The sequence below is a fragment of the Lycorma delicatula genome, chromosome 3 (assembly GCF_047948215.1).
Source record: "Lycorma delicatula isolate Av1 chromosome 3, ASM4794821v1, whole genome shotgun sequence".
Lineage (NCBI taxonomy): Eukaryota > Metazoa > Arthropoda > Insecta > Hemiptera > Fulgoridae > Lycorma > Lycorma delicatula.
The window spans coordinates 25,455,492-25,479,296 of NC_134457.1; the positions used below are offsets into that span (position 1 = coordinate 25,455,492).

The window sequence follows — 23,805 nt, forward strand, 5'->3', positions numbered from 1 at the left end:
CTTACTTTCACCCAGATTTCAGCTAATCTGATGAAATGAGGTCTTACTGAAATTTTTAGGATGTTAATTAAGTAACAAAATTAGTGATTACTTATGGTTTTTGACCTGAAATATTGAATAAAATAGGTCCCAGAACCATATCTATAGTAGTTTTGAGAAATCTGGGGTGAAAACCAATAAATGAAGGTAAAAAACCCCTGTTCTTTATGTTTGACGTACAATAACTTTGTTAAATGGATAATAAACACATAAACTTTTAAACAAAACTTGTAGAGCATTTAATTCTCAACAAAATGGTGTAAAATAAGTTGAACAAAACAAAGAGAAGTTAGAATAATTAACACAAAAAGTTTAGCAAGTCATTTACGTATTTTTGCCAGGATCGTTTCTTTGAATCTATCATGAGACTTTTGCATACGCCCTGTATTTTTTAAAGGCAATAAGATTATCTATAATAGGACGTTTCTTAAAGGCGTTATAGCCTTTTTATCTACTTTCTTTTTATCTACTTATTTCATCGTTCCACCATGGAACAGGTCGTTTCGTAAGTTTCCCAGGTGTTTTGGGAATGTATCTCGATGTCGACTCAAGTATCGCATTAGTTATAGTGTCGACATCGTCTCCGATAACTCCAGTTGTTTCAGGGAGTATCGTTCTAGCTGTGAAGCTCGTCCAATCTGCCTTATCAAACAACCATCTTTTAGAGATGGAGTATGTTTTTCTGGTAACATCAGTTACAATTTGCACCGGGAAATGATCGCTTCCATGCAAATCGTCTAAAACATAAAAGGTGTACCTCGGTGCTATCGATCCGCTTATGAGAGCAAGATCTATACAGGACGTCAATCTATCTCTGGCATTGAAAAAGGTTCCTGACTCGTCATTTAAAAGAATAAGTTCAGAATTCATCAGGAACCTTTCCAATTCTTTCCCGCGGGGATCTACTCGATCCGATCCCCAAAGAGAATTATGAGCATTAAAATCACCCACCAGTAAAACAGGTGAGGGAAACTCAGAAATTAATCGCGCTATGTCATCCTCCTTCCAATCAAAATTCGATAAGTATATGCTGCAGACAGTAATTTGAAGCGGACGCTTCATTCAAATGGCGACCGCTTGTAGGTTTGTATTTAGATCAACCGCTTCGGCGGTAGCTCGTCGATGTTAATATGGCTACTCCACCTCTAACTCTTGTATTTGGCGGTTGATCTCGCCGAAATACATCATATCCTCTTAATTTAACATTTTCATTTCGGCAGAAATGTGTTTCTTGCAGACACATACAAATCGGGTCTACATCATGTACCAAGCGTTGGAGCTCATGGATGTTTGAGAAACATCCATTGATGTTCCATTGTACAATCGACTCGCTAATTTTAAATTAAATTATGGCCTAGGTTTACCTTTCGGCCACCCTTTTTTCTTTTTTTTCTCCATTTTTCAAACAGCATCGTGCTCGCGGAGAACGTCGTCGCCCATATAGCTTCCGGTCTCCGAATCGGAGATCACCGAAGCCGCTGACGACGACGGACATGGATCGGCGCCGGCTTCAGGCGCCGATTGAGAGGCAGCAACCTGGCCGACTCCCGACACGGGGATCGCACCAGTCACCACCCCTGGGCGGGGGGATATTTGACCCCCGGTGTGGTTTTTTATGGCCTCTGTGGTTTAGAGGCCATCTCAGTTGCAGGAGACTTGGAAGCCTCCATAACGGACTGCGAAACAATCACTTTCTTCTGATCATCTAGAATCTCTCTAAGACGGACTTGGACTTCTGGTTTAGCGTCCGTTTTCTTCTGAACAGAAGCAGCTTTCTGTTTCGGAGATGTATCTTCAGGAGGCTGTACTAATATCTTTGGGTTAACAGGTTCTTTACTATTGAAAGGCTTCATTTTATTTTCAATAATTCTTTCAATCATGTTAGCCAAAGTGGGCGCAAGTTTGCTGATGAGCTAACTTTCATCGACAGCAACTGGAGCAGGAACAGGAACAACAGCCGCAGCCTGAGCATAAGTTGTTGCTCTAGGTTTCCGGGCGTTTACTATCTTTTTAGCTTCGAGGTAGCTGACTTTCTGCAGGGTTTTAACTTCCTGCACAGCTTCCTCGTCTTTGTAGACAGGACAATTCCTGGATCTACATGAATGCTGTCCCTTGCAATTGATGCATGTAGGAGGCTCCTTACACGGCTCTACCTCATGCACCTCATCGCACCACACGCATATTTGCGTCTCTCATATCTAACAGCGGTGTGGCCAACGCATTGGCACTTAAAGCATCTCATTGGCTGCGGGACAAATGTCCGCACATCCAATCGATGTATTCCCGCTCTTACCATCTCCGACAAAGTAGGCCGGTTAAATGTGAGAACATGAGAGGCTGAAGGTAGGACTTCGCCATTCCTTCTCATGTTCAATCAGCGACACTCTATTACTCCTTGTGATGCTAGTTCTTCAACAATTTCTTGCTCCGAACAGTTTAAAAGATCCCGACAGACCACAACACCCCTTGAGGTGTTGAGCGTGCCATGGGGATCGACACGTAAAGCCAATTCTCCAATTTTTTTCAGCCCTAGGATCTTCTGAGACTGAGTATCATTTACAGTCTCAACATGAAGTCCAGTGAAGGTTTTCCTAATTTCCTTAACAGGGCCTCCAGCACATTAATTTATTTCCCGAGCAATGAGAAAGGGACTCACCCTCGAGAAATTACCATCTTCCTTTGTAATCACTAAGCATTTAGGTTTCGGTGCTCTTGAAAAAAGCTTTTTGTAAGCTCTTTCTTGCCTCAACCTCAATACGACGAGATTCTGCACTCTTTCTCCGTTTCGCCTCAGGCGAAACGGCTGGTTCTAAAAGAGGGTGTTTACGTGAACCCTCTGCCACGTTTGATTATTCAACTTGCATGAACGTTTGATCCCTTCTGTAGTAAGGCTAGCCGCCGGGGTACACCCCCACTCCAGGGCTACCAACACTGGAGGTCCGTTCCGGTACTCCGGTGGAACCGGCATATGTCTTGGCAGAGAGCGGATGCGCAGTCTCTGCACTGACTCCAAGCCCTTACACACCAAGGTTTTCAGGGCTCCCATGCCCCGAAAAACATGGGCACCTTAATTACATGCTTGCCATTGCGGGGGGCATGTGGACAACAAAAGGCCTCCGTTACACCTGCAAATAACTTCGACCGTGGCCAAAAACATCGTCAGCTCTAAAGGTGGTATCAATCCATGTCCATAATCGGTAAAAATTTCGTACCTGCAGGTGGCCGCGAAATCAAGTCCTGAAATTCGGCCTGTAGATGTAATTCGGCCGAAAAATAGCATGTCCGCGAACAACACTCGGAACCCCGTTAGCCAGCTATACCTTTTGAAGCGTTTTAACTTCCTGAATGGCCGTTTCCGTTTTATATACTGGGCAGTTCCTTGATCGGCAGTTATGATGCCCTTTATAATTAATACAGATTGGAGGGTCTTTACATGGATCACCCTCATGTATCTTCATTCCGCTTATGCAAATTTCCTGCGCTTCACATCTAGCTGTAGTGTGTTCGAATCGCTGACACTTAAAGCATCTTATAGGCTGTGGAATGAAAGCACGTACATCAAGCCGATGGGTGCCAGCTCATACCTTTTCAGGAAGATTTGGCCTATTGAAAGTCAATACATGCGAGGCCGAAGGAAGAACTTCACCAGTTCTTCGCATAGTTAGCCTACGACACTGAATCACTCCCTAGCTAGACATTTCGTGTACTATTTTTTCTTCTGTACAATTTAGAAGATCACGGCAAACAACAACTCCTCCGGATGTATTAAGGGTGCTATGCGGTTGCACTGATACCGCAAATTCACCGACCTTCTTCAATGTCTGGACTTTTGGCTTTGACTGCCGTTGATAGTTTCAACGTGCAATCCGTTAAAAGTCTTCCGGATTTCCTTAACAGGACCACCAGCACAATTAGCTATTTCTCTTGCGATTAAGAATGGGCTAACCTTTGGGAAGTTACCATTCTCTTTCTAAATAATAAAAAATCTTGGTTTGGGAACAATGTTTCCAAACAGCGACTTTCTCAAAACTTTCTCTAGTGATTCTGTCAGCATCTTTCTTGATTTTATCTGACTCCTTACTCTTTTTCCTCTTCGCTTGTGGCAAATCGGAGGTTTCTAAACGAGGGTGTTTACGTGCATCCTCTGCCACGTTTGTTTGTTCAAGAGTATTCATTTGAAATTTTCCCTTCTGTAGCAAGGCTAGCCGCCGGGGTACACCCCCACTCCAGGGCTACTAACCTTGGAGGTCCGATCCGGTACTCCGGTGGAACCGGCATATGCCCTGGCAGAGAACGGATGCGCAATCTCTGCGCTGATTCCAGGCTCCTACTCACTGAAGCTTTCAGAGCTCCCATGCACCGACATATATGGGCACCATTGCTACATGCTTGCCATCGCAGGGGGCATGTGGACAACGGAAGGGTCTCCGTTACACCTGCAATAACATTGACCCTGGCCGCCACATCACCAGCTCTAAATACGGTGCGAGTCCATTTCCAAATCATTTAGTTGTTCGTATCCTGCAGGTGGCCGAAGAATCCAATCCATATGGTGACCTGAAGGTGGAAACAGGTCAAAAGAAAAGCATATCCGAGGAACTTACTCGGAACCCTGTTAGCCAGCTATGTGTTTTGTACATAAGTACAGATGTTGCCGCCCTGGACGTGGAACGTAGATGTTGTGTTCCGAACGTGGGGATTACCTACCTCACGGCATTATTACTATTATTATTATTCGGCGATTGGGGAGTCTCGCGGTCACCAGCTACACTAGACAAGGTGCACGTCGTTAAGATGTTGTTCCCGGTCCGTGCCGAGCGGGACTTAAGCGACGTGGGCGACTTCCTGCTCTTCTCGATGGAAAAACTGGAGGGAGTCCTACGATCGCTGAAGGCAAAAAAGCCCCTGGTCCCGACGGTATACCGGCCGAGGTACTCAAACTAGTGGGGCACTGCAGGCCCCGTATTCTACTAGACATGTACAATGCATGTCTGAAGGCTGGGTCTTTTAGCCCAAGCTGGAAGACCGCGCGTCTTGTGCTAATTCCCAAGGGAAAGAAAACCCAGAGTCGCCGACCTCCTGCCGCCCATTGTGTATGCTTGACACAGCTGGGAAGGTATTGGAGAAGCTGTTAAAGAAAAGACTGGTTGCGGCGATGAATCAGGAAGGTGGCCTGTCACCTAACCAGTACGGTTTCCGGCAGGGTCGGTCGACCCTAGAGGCAATTCAGGAGGTTGTTGAGGAAGTGCGGCGAGCAGAGGACCACAATCATTTTTCGCGACGTGTGGTCCTTCTCGTTACGTTGGACGTAAAAAACGCTTTCAACTCCGCACGGTGCAACGATATGATTCGGGTCCTGGAGCATTCAATCCATGTACCTCAATACCTTCTCAGAATGGTGGACGCATACCTGAGGAACCGCGGTCTCATTTACGAGACCGCAGCAGGCTGGCGTAGAACTATGATCACGTCAGGGGCGGCGCAGGGGTCGATTCTCGATCCCGACCTTTGGAACGTCGTCTACGATGGCTTGCTGAGGCTGGAGATGCCTGAAGAATCTGCCTTGGTTGGGTACGCTGAAGACGTTGCGCTACTTGTCGCAGACCACGACGTGAAGTGCGCCCAACTGAGGCTCAGTCGAGCCATGCACAGAGTCGGTGCCTGGCTGGACGACCATGGATTGTCTCTAGCCCTCAGCAAAACGGAGATCGTAGTTCTCACGAAGAAGCGTATCGACACCCTTCTCTCCCTGCGGGTCGGGGTAGAGGTTGTCGAGACTAAGCCGGCCGCAAACTACCTCGGTATAATGATTGGCCGGAAACTCAGCTTTGCTGAGCAGCTTCGTACAGCCGCCGACAAAGCTGGGAGAGCCGTAACTGCTCTCAGCTGGCTTATGGCGAATGTCGGCGGACCGAAGCCCAGGAGACGGCGATTGCTGATGACCACGGTGCATTCCATCCTGTTATACGGGTCGGAAGTGTGGGCCCAGGCATTAAGAGTTGCGAGAAACCGGAAGCGGCTCGCACAGGTGCAACGCACCGCAGCCTTGCGAGTCGCTTCCGCGTATCGGACGGTCTCTGAGCCTGCAGTACTTGTGGTCGCCGGCGTCATACCAATTGCTACTTTAGCAATGGAGCGCCAAGAGATCTACAGGAGGCGGCGGGCAGGCGAAGACCGGCTGACCATTGCCAACGAGGAACGTACTCGCATGTTTCTCGCATGGCAAGAGACCTGGGACCACGAGACCAGAGGACGATGGACCGCAAGGCTTATCCCTCTGGTCAGACCGTGGATGGAGCGACGGCATGGAGAGTTGGAGTACTTCATGACCCAATTTTTAACGGGTCACGGGTCACTAGTACTTCCACGCTTACCTCCATGTCATAGGGAAAGCGCCGTCCCCTGACTGCCTGTATTGCCCCGGTGTACGGGACGATGCTGAACACACTTTTTTCAAATGTGCTCGGTGGGCGGCAGATCGAGGGACACTAGAGGCGGATCTCGGAGCACTGAGTCCCCACAACGTGATTGCGATGATGATCCGTGACCTGAGCAGCTGGGAAAGTGTAGCCCGATTCGTCGGCAACATTCTCAGGACCAAAAAGGTTGACCTGGATAGTCCTAAAAATTAGGTAGCACCTAATCAGGCTAGTATAGGAGGACTCGACCGGAGGTAATGTGTTAAATGGTTTCGGGTCGAGTCCTGGTAGAAAGGGGGGTGGTTTTAGTCGGTAGTCTGCTGATAGCGATTGGATAATACCATCAGCGGGGGCCCGACACTCCGTGCGTAAATGCTTTTCCCCTCCCTCCGAAAAAAAAAAAAAAAATTATTTTTATTGTTTAGAATTAAAAAATAAATATATTTTGTGGCTTTAGTATATCTGTCCCGATTTTTCTTTAACAAAAACAACTTTACATCCATTCTTAAAATAAAAGTTTCACTAATTGGTATTGCTTTCAATGTGAGTAGTGATCATTATATAGCCAATAAAGGGCCTTATTATGATTCTATTGTCATCTTTTATTAATTAACAAACTGTTATATCTTTCCACAAGTAAACAATTATAAGAGTTTATTTTACAGAAGCAATATTACTCTGTTAATGATTTTTAAATGACATTAATTAGTGGGTTTTTAAAAAAAAAATCTGAATTTTCTGCATCTCGTTCAACGTATACATAAATAAATGTTCAAATAAGTTGCATTAATACCTTCTGAATAATTTATTTTGTAATTATATTTTATATTTAGTATCTTCATGTATTTACTTTAACATTATTTCATTATTTTATAATAAATTGTGAATTTTATGATGCTGTCTGGTCAAGGAATTAACATAGTTTTACTTAATCCATCCAGGTAAACGCTAAGCCAGTTCCTTTTTTAACCATGGAGTAGCATATTTATCCATTTCTGACATAATCTACATATATAATGTATTGTGTATTAGCCGTTTTTAATTTAAAAAATATTTTTTATACAATTGAAAATTCCTCTCACCTCCGACTATAACAATCTCCCCAATTATTAATAAGTTAATAAATTGTAGGTTTAGGATTAAATGATTAGATTTAAATTTAACTACTACTTATCCTACATTCAACCCGGAATCAAGAGGGAAAAAAATTGTGTTTTAAATCTCAAAAAACTCCTCATTTTTTCTAACTTTTTATTTTAACTTTGGTTTCTGCTTCTGAATCTGTGTTGTCAACAACAGGCAATCTGTTATTGCTAAAGAAGATGTCATCTCTTCTGTGAGAGAATGTTAATTCCATTCATTTTTAGTTATACATTTCTCAGAAGTATTCCAACAGCTTGAGTGTTATTTGAAGAAATTACCTAACTTATTTTTCAATGTGCAAATAGTCTTACAATACTGTTCAAACTACATATATATATACACACACACACAGACAGACTTGCCAAATTAAATAAATTTTATTATTACCATTAATTCCATCACGTCCAGCAGATCCAGGTGTTCCATCATCCCCACGGCTTCCATTATAACCAGGAATGCCATCTAATCCATTTCTTCCAGGAATTCCATCTAAACCTGGTTCACCTGGTACACCATCTCTTCCATCCAATCCTGGAGCACCTAAGCAGAAGGTAGGTTGTAATAAATTGTAAATTTTAATCTAACAATAACTTTACCATTTTTTCTCTCAATATTAAAGCATTAAATTTAACATTAGCATTTTTAGCATACAATTTTTATATTATCAGCATAATCTTAACTTATTTGAAATAATAAAGGTGAACAACCAAAGGAGTTGTTATTACTTGTATTTAAAGTAAATACATGTTTGTATTCAAATGGATATAAGCCAAATAAAATAATATTGTTTTGCAATAGAAAGAAAGATTTATTATTGTACAGCAGCTTGTCATGTAAGTATCAGGGTAACTATTCTTGAGATTCAAATCTAATAATAACTATATTTATTGATTAACTCTACATTTAACCCAAATTGGATCCAGTCAAAAATAGTCATAGATACCAAAATAAAAAAATAGCATGTGATAAATATAGTCACTGTTCAATTAAGATCACTTTCTTTATTTATTTATGTTTTTTTTTTTAAAGGAGGTTCTAGAGACTTTAAGTTTTCATAGGAAAGAAACAGAGGAATAGTCAACCAAAGTCAACTTACAGCTATCATGTACCACTACTCAGAAAACAAATATAATTTTATGGTTTATATTACTTACTATTTTGTTTTCCATCAAATACCGGCAATATAAAATTAATAAATTATGAGAAGCCTTAAAAACCTGTCAGCATTAAACATAGTAAAGTGAAATAATCAAATTCTCCTACCTCAAAATTCATAATTTTTCGATTGGAGTAATATTTTTCTATACGAGTCCAGCATGTCTCAAGAAAAAAAAAATTAAATGAAAAGAGTAGGATTATCACATATTATTTTAAAAAGCATTGAAAAGCAAACATTTTGACATAAAATCCATCTACCCAAGATAAATCTAAACAAAATGGCAGCCATTTAATATTTTTTCACTGCTAGTTTTAAAAGAGGTCTTCATACGTCGTAAATAATTAGTCAATAGTGAAACACTAAAAAAATTTATTTTTTCAAATTTAAGTAATTTTAAAAATAGTATACTTTTAAAACTAGCTGTGAAAAATATTAAATGGTGGCAATTTTGTTTAGGATTGTCATACACTGTTTTAACATTAAATTTTTGTTTTTAAATGCCCTTTAAAATAACGTACCACAGCCCTACCCTTTCTATTTAAAATTTTTGAGTTGCGTCCCAGGGGTTCCACACCACAGGATTACTGGTTTCACCAGTAATTTGACTAATTAAGTTCTTATTAATGATATTGCTTCATATAATTCTTGCATTTGGATCTTAAAATCAGATAAACTTGAACTTTTAGCATATAATTATGTTTGACTAACATATTTATATGTAAAATTCTTTGAATGTTCTTTGCCACTTTGGAATTAGTGTTAAAATAAATGTACCAAACTTAATGCTTCTCATTAGTTGTTATTAAATTTGTTACATTACTGTCACTATAAGTATTTTCATTATCAGTATTACAATATTTATCATATCTTAAATATCTAAATGATTATTCACTTCTGAATGTATCACGTTCTCAACAAGCCGTTCGATTGTTTTAATAAGCTATTTTCTGCAAATAATGCATATATAAAAATTTCATTTACTAATTAGAAGTTGTCATTAAAACTAGTACTACAAAAGCCTGACTACATGACAATTTTTTATTTATTTATTAGAGTTATAAAGAGACTCTTTTGAATTAGAAAAAAACATTCATTTTAAATTGCATGAAGAAACATGCATGAAGAAATGAAGAAACATCCCACAAAACAATTGCTACCCCCTTCCTTATTCTTTATACCTACTTCCTCCATCAATATAATGAGAATTGTACCACTGCTCAGGCTCCATTTATGGAGTAAAAGTAACATTTTCTAATATTGAATGGGTTTTATTTACTGAGGCATAGTTGGGTAGTGACACTGTTGAAGAGATGTTTAGGGAATCTGTTTATAATCTGTGTTTGAAAATAAGGCAAGGTGAAATAGATATTCATGCAATAATTTATAACTTGTGTTTATTGAAATTATATAACATAGATACAGTATAAGAAACATCATGTCGTTTAATTTTACGTTTAGAAACAGCACTGGACTGTCCGAGTCGGCATCTGGACTGCGATTGCTAATAGATTGCTCCCACTCCCTCTTGAACAGTTAGCAGAGAGGTAGATCCGCTAGAAACGCTTAACAATCTGAGAATCACAAAAATTCTTAAACTAAGGTGCTTATTGAGTATAGGTGGACCTCTTTTTTTTACAAAATTATACAGATTACTGACTGATCTGTAATTATTTTTCACATTATTTTACTCTTTTTATGAACTGAAGAAATGTATAATTTTAGGTTCTTTTTTATATTACTAACTCTAATCTTAAAAATGTTGTTTTCATTTTCAATATTATCTTCATGTATCCTAATTGTATTTATTTTACAGGTCTTCCTAGCAGCTTATCATTTCCTAATACCTCTTATGTTTTCTCTTTATCATCAGTTTACTTTGTTATTCCTCTACCCTCCTCAATAATTCCTTGTTTCTTGGATTTGTCATTCCACCTAATAACCAACTTTCACATTATCATCATTTTACATCCATTCATTGAATCTAAATAAAGCACTTTACTAAATGCTTCTTCAAATCCGTTACTACAATTTAAAATGTTCATGGTTTTTGTTATGTGTTTTGTTGGAACTCTTTTTTCTTATTTCATTTGCTTACAAATAAATTTGTTTCAAATCAAAATTTGTTAAAAAATGATAATTTCATTGTTACTTCATTATTAGTTACTCACTTAGTCTTCATTATTGATTGTGGAGCATCTGAAAAACTATTTCTCCAAATTTATTTTAAAAGACAAGTGAAAAATAATTAATATTTTATGTTTTTAACTGAACAAAACTATTACCTGTAACTCCAGTATCACCACGAGGTCCTCGTGGTCCCGGTTCACCAGGAGCACCAGGAAATCCCCTAGGACCTGGATCACCAGGATGTCCTCTCTCTCCTCTTTCCCCTTTGGTGCCTGCTTCCCCTCTTAATCCTGGAGAACCAGGCGGTCCTGGTGGTCCAACAGGTCCAGGTGAACAATACTCACGAGATGCTTGACAGAAACCTTGAATTGCCACTACCTACAGTAGATAAATCATTACCCAACTTTAAAAAAAGGTCAGGATGCAAATAAGTACTCACTCATTCATACTTGTAGACACACATACATATTTTTAAATAAATACCCCTTTCTTGCTTGTAAGTGTGTTATATTATTAAAGTTGATAGAAGTAAATTGTTTATATAAAAAATAATTTTTGGCTATATTTTAATATTTTTAAAAAAATTGCTAAAATATTGGTTTTATACTAATAAAACAAAGTGCGACAACAGATGTAAACACTTGCAAATCTTCAAACCTACTGCCTGATGTTTATCTTAATACTAATAGAAAACAAAAGACTATTAATCTTAGCTTAAGAAATTATTAAAAAAGAAATTGAAAGGTGACAACAATATGTGATAGATAATGATTTAAAATTATAAAATAAGTAATTATCAACAGATGCACATTCACATAAAGATACAAGGAACACATATAGACTCTACACAGAACAGAATCATATTTTGCAAAATTTTCACAGAACATCTCACAAAAACAAGACACAAACATATTTACTAGGTTGCACTTTTATCTTGTATCGCATTAAAACCAATATCTCAATGCTCCTGAACAAAATGAAATTTTATTTTTAAAAAATGATTGAAGAAAAAACAGGAGTTTATTAACAGTTTTAAAACAAGCAACAATAGTAACATAAATTCTATTTAAGAAGTTGCTGTAATTTGCTCCAAATTTCTTTGGAAGAACAGTCCTATTTATGTGACTCAATTACAATTTTATAAAATTATAAATGAAGTGTACTGAAATTGTAATTGAAGAAGGAATGGCAGAATATACAACATAGTATTTTACAAACTGTTAACCTTCCCTCCATAATATAATTTTACAACTGATTATTTTGTACAAAAGCAGAATCAGACAACAGAAAATCTCAATAGTAAAATTCATTACTTAATAGTAGCAACTCTTGAAGAAACCCCATTTTATAAAATTATGTAAATGTATAATGAAAATTTAGTTTATAATGAAAATTTTTAATAACAAATCCTGTTGTCAATTCAAACAGGTCTCATTGGAACTGATATAAACGCAAACCTATTTGAAGCTTCTTTTTACATTTGATGGTAATGTCTATAGCTCTAACAAACCAGTAATTAATCTTTCCTTCTTCTTTTCTTCTTCTTTTTTCTTTAGCAATTTCTCTAAAAATTCACCCTATCCATATAGCCCACTTTTTTCAATTGCTTTAAGGATTGTTTGCGTCTAACACCTGATTATTTCAGTTCTTATTTTATCTCTCATGTTATTCAACTTATTCTTTACATTCTTCTAATAGTGCATTACAAAACTACAGTATTATTGATTACCCAACTTTCCAAATAGTATGAAACAGTAGCCATTGAAAGCATTTTGAAAAATGTTTTCCTCATCTACATCAAAAGTTCTGTCATTTTGTTTAATACTTCTGTAAGCAATCCCTAAAAATTGACTATGATTGTTTGCTACTAAAGTTCAACATCATTAGATTAAGATTACATTAATATAATCAAAATATTTTAAGCAAATACATTGCAATACGTTAATCATAAGAATACCCCATTGTAAATAAATAGATATAATGCACTATAATCTCATTGCAAGTCAGCTTTCAAAGTTGAGGGTTTTAAGGTTCAAATCCTAGTAAAGGCAATTACTTTTATATGGATTTGAGTGCTAGATTGTGAATACTGGTTTTCTTTGGTGGTTAGTTTCAATTAGCTACACAGTTTAGGAATAGTCGACTTTTTCTTTCTTTCTTTTTCCTGTTTAGCCTCCGGTAACTACCGTTTAGATAATACTTCAGAGGATGAATGAGGATGATATGTATGAGTGTGAATGAAGTGTAGTCTTGTACATTCTCAGTTCGACCATACCTGAGATGTGTGGTTAATTGAAACCCAACCACCAAAGAACACTGGTATCCACCATCTAGTATTCAAGTCCGTGTAAAAATAGCTGGCTTTACTAGGACTTGAACGCTGGAACTCTCGACTTCCAAATCAGCTGATTTGGGAAGACGCGTTCACCACTAGACCAACCTGGTGGGTAGGAATAGTCGACCTGAGACTGTACAACACTACATTTCATTCATACATATCATCCTCTGAAGTAATACCTTACAGTGGTTCTGGAGACTAAAACAGAAAAAAAGAATGCACTATAAACCACCTCAAAAGTTATATGTTATTATCTGATATTGATAAGTATGAAATAAGAGTATGTTGTAAAAAATAATGTATGATTATAATAGCTTTTTGAATGTAACAACTATATGTGACAAAAACTATGTACGTTCCATGAGGTAACTAGTCTTCCATTGACTTTTTCAAATAATTTATTATTGGTAATGTAAAAATTAATTTTTCTATCATACTTGGTGGCAAAAATTGTGTAAAAATATAAACTTTCGACATGACAAAGTGAATGAATCAACTTTTATAAATACAATGTTTTTATTATATTATTTTAAAATATTCTCATACTTGTGATTATCTTCAATGACTTTTACAGTTGTTCTTAGATCAACTGATGTAATTGTTTATTTTTTTGTTTTAAACAAAATGGATATGATTTAGAATGTGGTTGAAAAGTGTACTGGATATGAACTGTCCATTTAGAACATCACTGCTGGTTGTTAATACATTTTATAAAGTTTAGGATGTAGTCCTTTTTGTACATGTACTGAAAAACAAGATCTACATCATGGGATTTATGATTTGTGTTTATTTAATAACTATTTTCTATACATAATAGTCCACTTTGTTTCGTCTGTAGCTCTGAAGGTCAGCCAGATTTTTATGAGCTATTTTAGCTGAACCTTTATTTATGCATATCAATGTGTTGAATTTTTTACTTTTATTTATTCTGAACATTATTCTGAACATAAAACACACCTTTTCCATATTTTAGCACACTTGAACTACATGAAATATATAAACATCAGTTAGTTATACTAAATGAATAAAGTTCAAATCAAATACACTTTTCTAACATATTCTAAATGTTTCAGGCTAATTTAAAATTAAAAATCTTTTAGCATCACATCAGGCTAAGAACATCATCAACAGACACTGAAGATAATTGACCACAAGGGGAGTTGAAAACATTTTTAAATGTTTATTGACAAGTGATATACTTACATATATATTAATTTATTTAGGTTATTACAATGTATTGAGCGGCTAAACATATGACGGAAGGGAGGATCAAAATCAGATGAGTCCATAATAGGGCAGTCATCTGGGAGGATGAGAACATATGTTGGCCGTGGGGCAGGTTTTGGCGACCCGTAAGGGAACCGACAGGTTACAGCTCTGCCGGCCTCCGTGGCGCGAGTGGTAGCGTCTCGCCCTTTCATCCGGAGGTCCCGGATTCGAATCCCGGTCAGGCATGGCATTTTCAGACGCTACAAAAATTCAGTCATCTCATCACTGAAGTAATTACCTAACGGTGGTCTCAGAGGTAAAAAAAAGGTCACAGCTCTGTTACAACTGCGGGAGGCCGGAATACCGGCGGGCGGTTTCTACAGCGCCTGCGGCGTGCGCTATATGTGGCATGAAGGGCCACTGGACTGAGTGGTGTGTCGTCACGATGAGAATCTCTGTGAGTCGTCACGATGGTGTGGGGGGAGCGCGGGACTGATGAACAGCTCCCTGCGGAGCCACCGTTCGTCCGTGCTTGCGCGGGTGGGCGGTGATGATGACATACGGGGACTCCAACACCCCCGAGCTGAAAAAGACCGAATTCCGGCGGGGCTGCCCCTTCCGGGTGTTTCCGTTAGAGGCATTGGCGTAAAGACCGAGTCCCGGCTTCTGAGGTGGGACCCAGGAACGACATAATCGGGCCTGGTTGGTTACCTTACTCTGGGAGTTAAAGGCCGGCATGGAGGAAAGATCCAACTGGTAGGCCGACCTGTCATGTCGGATATAGCCGGTAGGCAGGGAGGCCTGCTTGAGTGTATGGATACTTCCCTCGGCTGTGTTATACTTAATTGCAATGATCCGGCCCAGGGGTGAGGGAAAAAAATTTATTTAGGTTAAACTTTTTAAAGTCCATTTTTCCCCTCTGTGCGTAAATATTTATATGCACATTATAATATTCTTTCAGCCTCCGCAAAGCACAGAATTAAAGAAAGACTCTTACCTTTAATGGTTTACTTCATCAAAATTCTTTCGAGCCTAAGCCCATCCCCACTGATATCTTTTATAAATTCTTAAACTGTTTACAGTTTACACAATAACTCTATTAGATTTTTACATTTTGTAAAAATTGTTTATTTAAAATAAAATAAATTTAAGAAAATTTAAAAATGAAAGTTTTTCATTCTTGACAGATTTCAATAGCACTTACCATCTTTCGAAATTAGCTAGCAATGTACTTATGTAATGAATATTTACACCAATGATAAATGTCATCATAACAATATTCTCAACTAATCATAATTATAAATAAAGCTTATTATAAGATGTGCTTATAAAATCAGAACATGTACAATTGTGGTAAAATATGTTTTTATTACAGCAAGTACAGTTCTTAGTTCATTTCTAATTCCAGATTATCTCTCTATAAATAGATAACATAAAAAAAATTACTTGCTGCAGACAGTATGCATCTTTTAAAAAAAACAATGATGCTTTTGTTTTTAAACAAACTAAAAAAGCTACCAATAGTATTTCATATAAATTACTAAAACAAGCAAAGCCAATTTTTTAAATGAATATGAAAATAATGAAAAACAATTATATTATTAAATATTATTCTTATTACTTAATTTAATAACAATAATAAGATTCAGATAATAGAGTGCCTGGGTGATCATGCGGGGGCTGTGTACATACCATATGGTTTAGATCCAGCCCCTGCATGATAGGGGGAAGTTTTTAGGGGTGGGAGCCCCGCATTGCTGTCAGTGTGGGCCTGATGGCGGCTGGCACAGATTTTTCCTCCCTCTACGGAAAAAAAAACAATAATAATGATAATAACAACAAAAAATAATAATATATTATTATTATAAAGTTAAAAACAATGAGGTTGGAAATATAATTTCGAAATGCTGTGTTAAGGTAGTGCAGAATCACTACCTAATGAAATTAATGTAATGTAATGTTAATGAAATTAATGCAAATTTTCATGTCCCTCCAGCAAATACTCGTTCTATTATAAACGTAATTTAATCGAATGCATACATCTAAATCTCCAGGCTTCGATAAAGTTAGAGTCAGAGACCTAAAACTACTAAATAAAACACTCACTCAACCTACTGCTGATTAAGTAAATTTTTCCATAAAGGTTACTATAATAAGACTTATATTTAAACAGGGTGATCGTAGTTTAATAAACAATTATAGACCTACAGCTATTCTCTCGGTAACTGAAAAAGTTTTTGAAAAATACTTGGTAAATTATTTAAATAATTGCTTACTGGAAAATAAGATATTATGTAAAAAAAACAGTTTGGTTTTTCAAAGAGGAAAGGGTGTTAAAGATTTGTTAGTTGAATTTCTTGAGTTTATAATCAGTAAATTATATTCAAATTGTCTCGTTCTTGTGGTTTTTGTAGACTTCAGTAAACGTTTTTATACCCTGAGCCTTGAAATCCTGCTTGTGGGTTTAAAAAGAATAGGAATTGTGGCCCCTTGACTGGTATCAAAGTTATTTAAATGATAGAAAATTTGTTGTTAAAATAAATAATAGTTTTAGTGATCCGATGAATTGTAATTTTGGGGTGCCACAAAGAAGTCACCTAGGCTTGATTTTATATCTAATTTATGTTAATGAGATTTTAAACAACCTATCCCATAGTTTAGCTTTCATGTACCCTGATGATTTTACTGTACTTTTACTTGCACACACAGACCTTCATGTAGCAGAAGAATCTTTGTTGCAGGATGATTTTAATAAATTTTTAATATGGTCTCATAGTAACCAACTCATTATAAACAAAAAATACTATGCTTGTACATTTCAAATCTGCTCTAATGAAATCTGATTCCTTGCCCATATTAATTGCAGTTCTCACTTCAGACTCAGTATCAGTAATAATGAGTCATGTATTTGTAACAGATTGACTGTATGTAACCAATGAGGTTGAATACTTGATGGGTGTGATAGTCGACAATAATTTAGTCGACAATAAAAAGGGATTGCCACTTAAATAAACTTCTTGTAAAACTAGAGCTTGTCTGAAGCTTTATTATTATTAAGCTTAATTATTTATTACCAAAAAAATGTTCTCCCACGTAAAACTCTGTGTACATATAACTCTGTTTATGAATGTATAAAGCCTAATGTAATCTTTAATAAGATTTGATGTGGAGGTATGAGGTTTGGCAGCTGATTTGCATTTAAAAATTATAACTAAACTTCAAAAAGAACACTAAAAGTGGTTTCAGGCTTTTCATCAAACGACCCAAATTTAAATCTCTGTAAGCATTGTAATATGTTGACCCTCTAGGTTACCAATATTTCTCATTTGTAAATTATTTTTCCAAAATAATAAATACCTATTAAAATGCAATGTATCCTTTTACTTGCAACATAAGAGAATATACGAACCAAATTATATTAATCCATATGGTAAGAAGACTTTAAAAATCCAAATTCCAAAAATTTTTAATAAATTGCTTTCAGATATTTTGGAAACAGATAAGACTAAGGATATACATTTATTTTTCATTGTAATTTTTTGCATTGCACTGTACAAATAACATTATTCAATTTATGTTAATACGAGAACCTGCTGATAAGACTTATATTTTAGCAGGGCAATATATTGTACAATTATATGAAAATATATAAATAAATAAATTAATTAATATAATTATATATTATTTTATTTAATTATTATTAATAATTTATTATTTTTTTTAATTCAAACATTAGCTCTATTGTTTGGTGGCATAGTTGGTGTGCACCCTTTTCATGTGCTACCCATTTTATTGTAGGGATTTTGTAACTAAGCAACAGGAACTGAAGATTACATTTTTCTGTAACTGTAAATAGATAGGTTTATAAATAGATGGGTTTGGTGGTTGGAACCACACGTTAACATCTGTGGTGACATACCAGCCATTCCTGGATACTCTGTTTCCAGATGCTCCAGAGAGTGAAGTAGAAGTTGGTGTTAGGGCGGGAGTTATGCCCTTCCCTGGCATACAGGCGGTGGATCCCGTAGATATAAACTGAGTGGGTTCTCAAATAGCACTGAGAAAGGCACAGGGTATTGACCAACTTGACCCAGACATTTTTTACCGTCATTCATAAGAGAGACGCTTGGCAGACTGTTCTTAGGGTGCCTTAGCAGGGGGTTGCTTTCCGACTTATTGGAAGGTGATTTTGGTGAGGGTGCTCTTAAAGTAACAAAAGGATAGTGAAGTCGGCAGTTATCGACCCACCAGCCTTTTGCAATGGCAAGTTGCTTGAAAGGCTGGTTGTGAAACTGCTCTGGGAAAGCATCGATATAAACTGTTTTGTAAGTTGAGGTCAATATGGCTTCATGAAAGGGGTTGTCACCGAAGATTACATCTTAAATTCTCTTGCCGAGGTGGAAAGTGCTGACTGTAAATATATTTTGGCAATTTTTATAGATGTAGAGGCAGCATTTCCTTCCTTGTGTTGGAGTTCTGTCCTCTGTGAGTTGGAATGCCGCAATGTTCCCGTAGTCCTGCAAGCTGTAGTGTGAGACTATTTGTCTAATCGTACAGCTCAGTTTAGAGATGCGCACCTGGCTGTGGAAAGGTCTGTTACCAGGGGAAGCCCGCAGGGTTCCGTTCTCGGTTCCCTGTTGTGGATCCTAGTATTTGACGGATTTCTGGGATTGACATTTCCAGAAGGAGTCACGGCTCAGGCTTTCATCGATAACTGTCTCCTTTTAGTTCATGGTAATTCATGACCACAGCTAGAAGACCGGGCGCAGGCGGCCTTTCAACCGAAGAAGGCTGGATGGACATGCAAAATTTAAAGATCTCTGTGCCCAAGACGAAGTTTATCCTTCTCAAGGGTGCAGCCAAACTATCGTACTGTCATAACCCCCATCTCCTATATAAAAGAGAATGTCCTGACTGATTCACCGAGTCATAATCAACGTACAACCAAAACTAAAATCTACTGGGCCGATTTACGCGCGGAGTAGAAGGGAGAAAGGGAAAGATCGGAAAAGGGAAATAGGGAAAAATCGAAAAAGGCAAAGGGAAGAAGGGGAACATGGAAAAAAGAAAAAAGGGGAAAGGGAAAAACGGGAAAAGGAAATGGAAAGGAAAAAGAGGAAATATAAGGGGGAAAGGGAATTGGGGGAAGAGTAAGGGGAAAAGGAAGTAAGTAAAGAGAAACGGGAGAAGGAAAGGGAAACTGGAGAAGGAAAGGGAAACTGGTGAAAAGGGGAAGGGAGAGCGAAGCAAGCCATGACCCTCTGATCGTAACGGGAAGCGCAAGTAACCATAGAGCACGGGTGAAGCTGCGATGGGGATGCTAGATTTGGGATTATAATACATTTTTCGTTTATATCTATTGGACTTTTATATTGAACTATTATAATTCAATCATAAAATGGATTGGTCTAACAAATATTGTTCAATTTTCTTATCTTCCTTTTTATGCTTTCCTTTATTTAAGGTTTGAGCAACAATTCATTGTTTATCGTATATTCCTTCAGTATTTTTCATAAAAAATTTTATTTACTGTTTTATCAGGGTTTAATGAAAATCTAAATATAATATTATTGATTAAATATTTTTTATTTATAAAAAAATAAGTTTGCTATATTATAAAAGCATTGCGAGTGAAGCTACATACATTGTGGGCAACGTCACGACGGGGTACGCTAGTATTAAATATAAAGGCTGTGTAATCATCCCAACCCCGGAGGGAGAAGACATCCACCTTTTGATGTTACCGGTCGCCACACTACTCCCTCCGTTCCAAGTTCTGAGGGGATTTACCGGAGGTCGTCTTAAGACCCTCTAACTGATTACATCTCGCAGTCATCAACCAGTCCTCGGTCGGATGTAAATGCCTTGGCAGACATTTGCATCAGTAAAATAAAAATCAAATTTCGCCTTCATGTAGGCCTTAAACGGATATCTTCACATCCAACCTAACATGATTCCCTCAAACTAACTGACCGAAACCGCGGAAGCGCGAATACCGCGCCTAGTATAGATTTGACAACACCATTCGTGACTGTGAATGACTCAGAAAACGAATGAGTTTAACGTTAAATCAATGCTACACTCATATAAATCAAAGACATGTTTTACGCAACATAGAAATTCAGACCTGCACCCAATTTAGGTTTCCTAACAAGGGAACGCAACCTCATTTCGTTGTCCGCGCAGGAGCCAGGGACAAACTCCCCCCCCCCCCGGTCTCATCATGGTGTCTCGTATGGCATTACGAAGTCATGAACACGACCACCACCGGCGGCGCGGCCACTCCCACCAGCGGAAGTTCCAAAGCGAATCACAAACAACACCGATATAACCGTGGCACGATGCCAATGCGCCTACCTCCAACCAATCCAATGCCTAAGCCGGAACCCTAGCCACCCGGGATCCTACCACGATCGAGTACTTCGATTAAACTCCCTCTGCAGACCTACACATTGCAAGGGCACGAAGAAAACCAGCCACTATAGATCACTTCTCGCTGATCATCCAGTTAATTCAGAGATCCAGAAAGGAATGTATTCTCTCAAGTTCCCTAACAGTTCGTGAACGTTCGACCTCGTATCGGGGACAGACGTAGAGGATGTGTTCCACTGTATCATCAGTCCCACAATCCGGGCGTTGACTTTAATCCACCAAACTCGCCCAAAAGGCACCATGCACGGAGAGAAACTGTGATATACCTATTGGGGGAGACCCATCCAATCGCACCTAAATCAGACACTATAGGAAATATACCATGCGTGTAGCGATCTGTGAGGGATTCGTCCCACCTGGCCTGCCAAGACGCAAGGCCCCGGTCTTCACAATTTCCTGCTATCGTTCTGACGTCAATAGGTTTATTTACCTTGGAAATGTAGCGTTCCTTACGCTTATTAGTCAAGATATCTATTGGTTTGACTCCGCCTATAACACAGACTGCCTCCCGCAAGACTGTTCTATAACTGCCTACAATAGCCAGGCTGTGTAATCAGCCGAGTTAAGAGTTCATAAGTGCCTAGGTGTTTTGTTTGATGGAAAGTTGCTGTTTAGCAACCACATTAGGCAAGTAGCGGCTGACGTCGTCTCTGTGATGCACAAGCTTAGGAGGATTGCTCGGAAGGATTACGGGCTATCGGGCAGTCATTTGTACGTGGTGTACCGGGGTGTCTTCGAAAGTATGACCTCTTATGCTGCATCCGCTCGGGCACATAGTTTGGATAGCAATCGTGTACTTATTCAAAATTTAAGGAGTGCCCAGCGCAGAGCCTTAACTGTGTGCACTGGTGTTTTTAAAACAACCGCCTACGAGGCTACCACCGTATTGGGGAAGGCTCTCCCAATCGATTTAGTGGTGAAAGTTCGGGCAGCCATGTAAAAGTTGCGAAGAGGTAGGGTGGCCGAGTCATTTGGGATGCGGTTTCGAGCCGGGCAAGTACCGGAGCGGAACGGTAATCGCAATGATTGCATGACAGCAAGAATGGCACGCCACGACTAAGGGTAGGTCCTTGTATAGATTTATACAGGAACTGGGGGAATGGTTAGCCTCTAGTTCGTTTTTAAGGGCAACGGAAGCCAAAATGCTTTCCAACCACGTGAATGTAAACCAATATTTGTTTCGGTTCCGCCTGGTAGCTGATGAGGTGTGCGTCTGTGGGAAAGTCCAGTCGAACAAACACATGATGTTCGACTGCCCAGCTCTTGTGGCGGGTGACGGGGCGGGGGTCTAGAACTCGGGCCACCCTGGAACTTGCAGGTGAAGGGGAAAATTAGCCGCTCACAAGCGGCGAGAGCCGCACTGTCGGGCCGTGTGGGCATTCCTTGATGCCATTGCTTTGCTCAAGCGGCATCAGTAATTTATCTACTTCACTGCTGTGGGAAACTACCCGAGAATTACGGCTGGCCACCAGATAACTGAAGCTACAAGCGCTTTAAAATGATGGACAGGTACTTGATGGCGTTCAGCGACGTAGGCGTGACAGCGGATTGCTGTCTTGACAATATGAATTTATTTATTGAAATCATATATATTTTTATTAGTTGACGAGTGCGCCTACCCATTTTAGTAAATATATGATAAGTGAGCGGTTGGGACACGTAAGTCGGTGGTGTATGGCACTCCACTTAGTCCGCTCATGCTGTTAGGAAAGCTCTAGGAGCTATTAGGACACTGTTCGGAGGCTCAGTAGCCGTTTGTGGCACAGACATTCAGCCTTATGCTTTAGGGCGACTGAATGGGGTGATGGCGGGAGAAATGTCAAGTAAACCAAAAAAAAAAAAAAAACTAAATACATCCACGGGTCGAGTTGCAATTTTTCAATGTTTGCTAATACTATTTTCGGTATCATACCTTAGTCGAGAGTATGATCGGCATTATGTGAACACGCTGCTGCTATTTCCTTAATTTCCTGAAACTGTATAGATTTCTCCACTTTCTCGCTATGCTTTTTGAACAAGTTGTTGCTGTTCGGTATCGAGATTTTAACCACGAATGTTTCTTTCATTGCTTTTTCGATTAGTGTGATATACGATTTATTGAGCGCGATAGTTCTATCAGTCATCACTTCTCTGTTCCAGTTCAACTTTATCTTTCGTTTTCGATTACCGGATCGGCTATTTCGAGTAATGCGTTTAAAATGTAATAGCCCGTACTTCATAGCTATTTCTAGGTGTATGTTCTTAGCGACGATATCTTGGCGGGTGGTGTATTCTACGGCCGCGAGCTGCATGCATCCTCCCGTGATGGGATCGATGGTTTCCTTTCTATCGCCGCATCGTCATCGTCAGGTGTCTGTTTGGGCGTTAACTTTAACGATGTGCTTGGTGTACTTTCTGGTTTTAAAAGTGGCATCTTGATGTTGAACCTGAAGCCTTTTGTCTCAGCATATAAGTTTCCTCATTGCATGTTTTCTACATGTGCAATGCTTTCTCGTCAACATGCGGTCGCGACAGCTGATATTTGTAACTTCCGTGTACCTTTTTTTCCCACTTCCGTAGCTTTTTTCCGTCCGCCACTACATTTTGGAGTCGTCCTCCGTGGAACGAGTCGTTGCGTCTCGTGCGACCGTATTAGGAGAAGGCACATCCGACTTATTCTCCTTTTTTTTAATTTAAATATATTGATTTATCAATAATTATTAACCTCTGATTGTACATTTTTTTTACGATAAATACCAATTCAATAATAACAATAAAAAAAATTATGAAAAAATATCATAAGTTATTAATGAAATAAATGTACTTTTTATTTTTAAAAAAATGTGAATATGTACTTCATTAGTCATACAAGGAAGTTATGTGGTGTCCACATCAGATTTTTTTTTTGTACAAAAATTCAAGTGTTTTTCCATACAGAAGTGTTATTCCATACAGAAACA

At 38.5% G+C, this 23,805-nt stretch overlaps 1 protein-coding gene across 2 annotated transcripts in view; it reads right to left on the reverse strand.

Moving 5' to 3' along the window:
* LOC142321462 (uncharacterized) overlaps positions 1–23,805 on the reverse strand; it is a 64,283-nt gene that overhangs the window by 37,861 nt on the left and 2,617 nt on the right. Inside the window, exons 2-3 of one of the 2 annotated variants that reach the window (XM_075359564.1) lie at positions 11,043–11,265; positions 7,989–8,132 (exon numbers count right to left, since the gene is read on the reverse strand). In XM_075359564.1, coding sequence (XP_075215679.1) covers positions 7,989–8,132; positions 11,043–11,265 — 367 coding nt within the window. Of the gene's footprint in view, positions 1–7,988; positions 8,142–11,042; positions 11,266–23,805 lie in introns of both variants that reach the window. The other variant, XM_075359563.1, reaches the window with a different exon arrangement.